Source organism: Cololabis saira, chromosome 18 (genome assembly GCF_033807715.1).
Source record: "Cololabis saira isolate AMF1-May2022 chromosome 18, fColSai1.1, whole genome shotgun sequence".
NCBI classification, from domain to species: domain Eukaryota; kingdom Metazoa; phylum Chordata; class Actinopteri; order Beloniformes; family Belonidae; genus Cololabis; species Cololabis saira.
The window spans coordinates 42,250,404-42,257,896 of NC_084604.1; the positions used below are offsets into that span (position 1 = coordinate 42,250,404).

Genomic DNA, 7,493 nt, shown 5'->3' on the forward strand with positions numbered 1-7,493 from the left:
ACCTGACTGTTATATTAAAAAAGTACATATTTGCCCATTAACATGTGTAACTTCAATTACACATTTTTTTCTCTTAAAAATAAAATAGATTTTATTTTATTTTTCAAATGCTATCTTATTTTATTTCTTTACCAGCAGTTTGAATTTCCCCTTTTCTTTGTTAATTGTCTCAACACAGTTTTATAATAAATGAATATAAACACATCTTAACAATTAAACAGTTTTGCAGTTTTTCTTTCTTCCCCTTAATCTTATGCCCCCACTTTCTGTCGTTCAGTGAGAGAACTGAGCTCTAATTTCTCCTGTCAGAACTTTAAATCTGGGCTGGATGGTGTCAGGTTCTCATATGCATGAGAAGGTGCTCATTGATGAGCCTGGAATGATATTTAGTTTTAATTATGTTCATTGTGGAGAAAGCTGCTTCACAGCTGTATCTGGACCCAAACATGTTTAAGATGGTCAGCTTATTTTCTGTGACTTCAGTTCAGACTTGAGTGGATATGTTTGATGAAAAACTTTGTGTTTTGTTTCAGTGGCGTTTCACTTTCGCACTTTGAACGCCACGGTCTCTGAACGTATGAGACACTGGTTTTGTCCCAGTGGGAAGACTGAACCAGGATTAATCTGTCCATTCTGGGTTGAACTTCCCTTTCCACCTGTTAGGCTTCTCATCTCTGTAAGAGTCAAGCTAATTACTTACTAAGTAACTTACTAAGTTTTATTTACATTAATAAGTTGTCAGGACTGCGCGTGTCGGGTTTCATCCGAGCCTGAGCGGGCAGAGCCAGCACCGCAGCTCCCTGGCCGCTGCAGCCGAGTCAATTTCCGATGCTTTTGCGAGCCCGAACAACAGTCCAGTCCAGCAGACACGTCAGCCCACGCATCTACATGTACAATCCTTCAGCAGTGACGACGGAGCCGCCGCCCGAGCGGCACCGACCTCCCCGGCCGCGGGGACGCGTCAGGATAAATGATCACGCCGCGCTCGCTCGCTCTGGGCGCAGACCCAATTAATCGATCCCTGATCCTGACGGATCTAAACCTACTCTGTGCAAAATGAAGGATTTTCTCTATAAATACACACCATTTCTCTTACTATTACACGTACAGCTAGCTGAGTGTCTTCTCCTCATTTGGTCGGGAGTTGCTATGCAGTCCCGCGGCCCCCGCGGCCCACACGTACAAAACTGATTTTTTTTGGCGGCCCACTAGATGGCGCTCGCGGCCCAAGTGTGGGCCGCGGCCCTATGGTTAAGAATCACTGTCCCAGATGACTTCTTAACACCGTTCTTTAGTTTCGCTCTTTCAGAAGCTCTTTGGAGCAGCTGTCCGGTTCTGAAACCAAATCAATCGATGCCAGGCAAATTGATCACCGATCACTATCAGCGCATTTTCACACGCAGCACTGCTACCAACGCACTAATTCCCTGCTGCCTGTGCGTTATAATGAAAAATTAAGATGATAAGATGCAACGGACAATCAGGTCTGCAGAGAGGATAGTTGGGACTAACCTCCCATCTATCGACGACCTGTACCGGTCCAGGACCAGGAAACGGGCAGGTCGAATCTCTGCAGACCCCTCACACCCGGGACACCGCCTGTTCCAACTCCTCCCCTCTGGACGGCGCTACAGAGCTCTGTGCGCCAGAACCTCCAGACACAAAGACAGTTTCTTCCCGCAAGCGGTTGCTCTGATGAACTCCCACAAACAATAAGTCTCAGAGTAACCAAACACGTGCAATAAAAATCATCCAGCACCCTCTTTAATAATCATGTCTGCCTCACTCTGCTGCACCTCTCACTCTTGTACTTCCTTTTGTATAATTTTTTGTATTTTTTGTATAATTTGTCTGTTAAAATTGTATATAGGTTATACTATACTTATTCTTATTTTTATTCAGAACTATCCTTCTTTTTATCACTACCTCAAACTGCTGCACCTTAAAATGTTAAAATGTTTATATGTATATAGTAATACCACATTTGTTTATTGTTTATTTGTTTATTGTTTATTTTTTTTACTACCAAAGAGCGAAATAACCGAATCAAATTCCTTGTTGGACAATGTTCGAACCTGGCCAATAAAGCTGATTCTGATTCTGATTCTGATTCTGATAAATATAATTCAATGACCCTATTTCATCCAAACGGTGCGTTACTCCGTTATTTCTGGCTGCAGTGAGGCTTTTTTTCCCCACACGCAGAGACCGGGAGGAAACGTGGTGGGCGTGTGTGTGCGTTCAAAAACATGACGGTCAAGAGCCAAGAGAAGGCGAGTTTCGCAAATCGCAGCGTGGAATTACAGCAATCCCTGGTTTTTCGCAGGGGTTATGTTCCAAAAAGAACCCGTGATAAGTGAAATTCTTTTTACAATTATAGAGGCTTCTAATTGCGGAGATCAGCACCGCCTCGCACGTATTCCACTGCTCTTGATGCTGCTGCATCCCGACTCGCGTCTTTTTATCCTAAAGCCTGCGGTGCAGGTGTGTTTTTTTCAAGAGAAGAAAATAGTTATGGGTCGTTGTCTTCGCTCTTTTTTCTTCTGGGCAAAAAGATTCTTTAATATAAACCGACACCATTGATTATATTTGAGACTGTAATGAATGATTCATCAAAGGATCCCGTTCATCAGCTGCTGCTTCCCTGTCATCACACAGGTGTAGGTGCGCTCAGGCTCGGACACGGTGCAGGAGGATCAGTGTCACGGCTGCCTGGACAGCCCGGTCCGATAGCACGTCCAGGGGACTGAAGTGCTGACGCACGAATGCGTTCATATAAACAGTTCTTTGGTTTGGTTGATTTGCAGAGAGAACATGCTGTATAGCAGCCAAATTATCAAATAAATGATATTCATGATGATCGTTTTATTTGTGCGCATAAAGCATATAGGCTACAGGAACACACTTGTTATTCCTTATTTTTCTTTTTTTCCCCCCTTTGCTGTCACCAATGAATGCTAAACAATATAAATCTAAAGTATAAAATAGATCAAAATCTGCGCGGGCTGCATTGTTTTAATATCTCATTGCTTGGTGTGATATTGATTTGCCTGACGCGGCTGGATCTGTGAGTCTTTGTTCACTAAGATGGTTGTAAAGACTGGGTCAGCAGCATCTTTCATTTCCTTCTTAATGAAAGAGATACTTAATCTAAGAGCAACTCTGGGAAACGCGATTTTCTTTCACAGGCTTCTTAAGAAGGTTTGAAAGAAGTCTTTCGCTGTTAAGAACTACTTAACTGATCTGGGAAACCCGGCCAATGTCTTTTTATGGTTTTCAGAGTGTAAAACTAAATATAGATACACATACACTTTACATGGTCTAGACTGTCGTCCTCATCACTGACTTTATTGAAATCAGCACAAACTCAGACTTTTCTGATCATCAAGTCAATAATACTGAAGAGAAATATACACAGACTATTGATCACATGTGTGACATCAATATGAACATCAGCCTTCATAAAGTCCATCACCTTTCTAATTCTCATCTGTATGGAGCATTTAGAATGATGAAGATGATGCTGAATTGTAATGTATCTTGTATTCTTTATTCAGATTGGTGAGGTGCAGGTTGTCAGAGATCAGCTGTTCTTCTCTGGTCTCAGCTCTGAAGTCCAACCCCTCCCATCTGAAACATCTGGACCTGAGCAGCAACAACCTGCAGGCTGCAGATGTGAAGCAGCTTTCTGATCTGGTGGAGAGTCCAGACTACCAGCTGCAGACTCTCAGGTCAGTGGAGGTTGGACTCGGTTCTGCTTCTTCCAGCAGCTTTCTACTAAAACCAGTTGGTATCAAAGATCAGTGTTTCCAGTGAAACTGCAGCTTCTCAGCAGCTGCTTTCCTCATGAAGCTGTGAGAGGAGGAGGATGACAGGCTGCAGGATTGGACATAAACACAGAGACAGCAGTCGGCCAATCAGAGGGTCCAGATGTTTGTTGTAGACCAGTGTTGTGCTGGTGTTCACGTGTCCAGAAATAAAGGAGTATTCCAGCTGACGTTCTTCCAGGATGTTCAGACACACAGCTGCTCCACTGCAGCTCTGAACTCTGAAGTCCTGGATGTGCTGATGGAGGGATCTCTGTAGACACTCCTCTATCTGCTCTCTTTTTTGTTCTTCCTCTACAGCTGATGGAGGGATCTCTGCGAACACTCCTTTATCTGCTCTCTTCTTTCTTCTTCCTCTACAGCTGATGGAGGGATCTCTGCAAAAACACTCCTTTATCTGCTCTCTTCTTTCTCCTTCCTCTACAGCTGATGGAGGGATCTCTTCAAACACTCCTTTATCTGCTCTCTTCTTTCTTCTTCCTCTACAGCTGATGGAGGGATCTCTGCAAACACTCCTTTATCTGCTCTCTTCTTTCTTCTTCCTCTACAGCTGATGGAGGGATCTCTGCAAACACTCCTTTATCTGCTCTCTTCTTTCTTCTTCCCTCTACAGGTGATGGAGGGATCTCTGCAAACACTCCTTTATCTGCGCTCTTCTTTCTTCTCCTCTACAGCTGATGGAGGGATCTCTGCAAACACTCCTTTATCTGCTCTCTTCTTTCTCTACAGCTGATGGGGGGATCTCTGCTAACACTCCTTTATCTGCTCTCTTCTTTCTTCTTCCCTCTACAGTTGATGGAGGGATATCTGCAAACACTCCTTTATCTGCTCTCTTCTTTCTTCTTCCTCTACAGCTGATGGAGGGATCTCTGCAAACACTCCTTTATCTGCTCTCTTCTTACTTCTTCCTCTACAGCTGATGGAGGGATCTCTGCAAACACTCCTTTATCTGCTCTCTTCTTTCTTCTTCATCTACAACTGATGGAGGGATCTCTGCAAACACTCTTTTATCTGCTCTCTTCTTTGTTCTTCCTCTACAGCTGATGGAGGGATCTCTGCAAAAACTCCTTTATCTGCTCTCTTCTTTGTTCTTCCTCTACAGCTGATGGAGGGATCTCTGCTAACACTCCTTTATTTGCTCTCTTCTTTCTCTACAGCTGATGGAGGGATCTCTGCAAACACTCCTTTATCTGCTCTCTTATTTCTTCTTCCTCTACAGCTGATGGAGGGATCTCTGCAAACACTCCTTTATCTGCTCTCTTCTTCCTCTACAGCTGATGGAGGGATCTCTGCAAACACTCCTTTATCTGCTCTCTTATTTCTTCTTCCTCTACAGCTGATGGAGGGATCTCTGCAAACACTCCTTTATCTGCTCTCTTCTTTCTTCTTCCTCTACAGCTGATGGAGGGATCTCTGCAAACACTCCTTTATCTGCTCTCTTCTTTCTTCTTCCTCTACAGCTGATGGAGGGATCTCTGCAAACACTCCTTTATCTGCTCTCTTCTTTCTTCTTCCTCTACAGCTGATGGAGGGATCTCTGCAAACACTCCTTTATCTGCTCTCTTCTTTCTTCTTCCCTCTACAGGTGGAGATGATGAGAGAGTCCAGGACGGACGAGTTGTGTCCTGATCGTCCTCAGAGTTGAAGCAGCACCAGTTTGTGTGGACAGACTCTGACTGGGCCGTGATGAAGATGATGATGAAGATGAAGATGTATATAGTTTCTGAATTCCAGCATTCTACAAACTTCTCATATATTCATGTATTTCATGTTAAGTAAAAAAGCCTTTATTGTTATTATATTCTTGTTAAAATCCAGTACATCAAAATGCAGCATTTAATTAGGGCCCGAGCACTGACAGTGTGAAGGCCCTATTGTATCTGTAGGAATTTTTTTTTATTTTTCCGACGAAATTAGGGTCTTTTTTCCCCCTAAACGTGCCCTAAAAGTCACCAAATTTTGCACCAAGCCAGACGTTGTGAAAAATGTGATTTTTAATGGTTTGCATTAATGGGCGTGGCCTAACGGCTCAACAGCGCCCCCTAGAAAACTTTGTGCCTCAAGCCCCACAATACGGTTTGACGTACATGCACGAAAATCGGTACACCTGTATCATGTCACAACTTACAGAAAAGTCTCTTGGCGCCATGCCGGAAAATCCAACAGGAAGTCGGGATTTTTAATGAATTGTGTAATTTTGGTGAAATTTATGCCATTCCCTCGGCCGTTAATACGCCCGAACCGTAACGTGCACCCAGGTGTGTTATACATCAAAATGTGCGTCTCCATCCTGCGACGACATGCATTACTTTTCCCAGTCAAAAGCGTTACCGTGGCGACGATAGATGCCAAAAAGCGCGCCTCCCCTTCATCTGATTATCTGATATTTCCTACTTTCTGCCATAACTTTTGAATGGTTTGATATAGAGAGTTGTGGGTGGTTTCATCCGCTAAATGTCCACGCCTGAATAATCTACATGCAAGTCATTCAAGCTTCCACTGCAGCCTGAACCTGCACAAGGGTGCAAGGGCCCGTTCATCGCTGCTTGCAGCTTTAATTTGAACTTGAGGTTCATTCGACAAGCAAGCACTTTGTCTAAAGTCTGGATGAGTTCTAGTACGGAGGTGCCTACTACTAAAGTACTGACAGATAAATGTCTACGCTGCCACGGCAGAGCTGCTCAGCTAGCAGCCGTCTCCTCCACCGAGTCACGTGGCTCCCCCGGTGTTTTCTTTTTATTTACATGTTTCCGTTTCCTTCCAAGTTTTCCTTTTGTTGTTCTCGTGTTTTCAGCTTCGTCAGGTTTTTAAAGTTTTTCTCCACGTCACTGATGAAGAGAGAGACTGAAAATAACAGCGTTTGTTCATGAAACACGAAACACAAATGAACTTGACTTGGTCAATTAATGTTCCTCAGAGTTTGTTCCAGTAAATATTGTGAATGATTTCTGGATATTAAGATGATTTTTAACACTTCAAAGAAAGTCAAAATTCTTCAGTAAAACTTGGATCTTTTCTCTTGTTCAGTTTACTGTGGTTAATACGTGTTTGTCTGTGATTAGTCTCAGTACCAGGAGCAGCTCCGACCATCACAAGGAACTTTTTATTCTCTTGTTCACCATCAGCACAAATCTGACTTTTATCTCATAAGAGAGATCATTTCACACTCTTTCTTTTATTTATTATAATACTGACATAGATTACACTCTCATTTTATCACAAACTGCACAAAACACTTGAATATGCGTCAGATATGAAGAAAGAACCCAAAAATCTTAAAGCAGCACTATGTAACTTTTCCAGCTTAATCTAATATTTCATCATCATCATTGTGATGGAACATCAACTTCCAACAGGTTTAATGAACCTCTGTCCTGGTCTGAGGGGTCTGTATCTCCTTCACTGGCACTATGTAACTTTGAGGAGCATGGTAGGAACCCTTCCACACTAAAAAACTACACATTTTTACAGCTTTGACTGCTTTACGGCATACGTCACTTCCCCCTCCTTCCACATTCGTAGTGGAGACCAAAGCTGGGCGGGACGTGGAGCGCAGAGCTCAGCAGAAGCTGGTGTCATGGCCCAAGCAGCGGAAAAACACAAGAAAATACTAGTTTTATCGGAGGAGGCGAAAAAGGATCATGCCTTGTGTATGTTTGTACATGG

General features: G+C 43.2%; 1 protein-coding gene across 3 annotated transcripts in view; it reads left to right on the forward strand.

The window, feature by feature from the left end:
- LOC133418301 (NACHT, LRR and PYD domains-containing protein 12-like) overlaps positions 1-6,831 on the forward strand; it is a 135,922-nt gene extending 129,091 nt beyond the window's left edge. For all 3 annotated transcript variants that reach the window (XM_061706860.1, XM_061706861.1, XM_061706862.1), the window contains 2 exons: positions 3,558-3,731; positions 5,413-6,831. In XM_061706860.1, coding sequence (XP_061562844.1) covers positions 3,558-3,731; positions 5,413-5,422 — 184 coding nt within the window. In that variant the 3' untranslated portion in view covers positions 5,423-6,831. The remainder of the gene's footprint in view (positions 1-3,557; positions 3,732-5,412) is intronic.
- Positions 6,832-7,493: the final 662 nt, after the last annotated feature.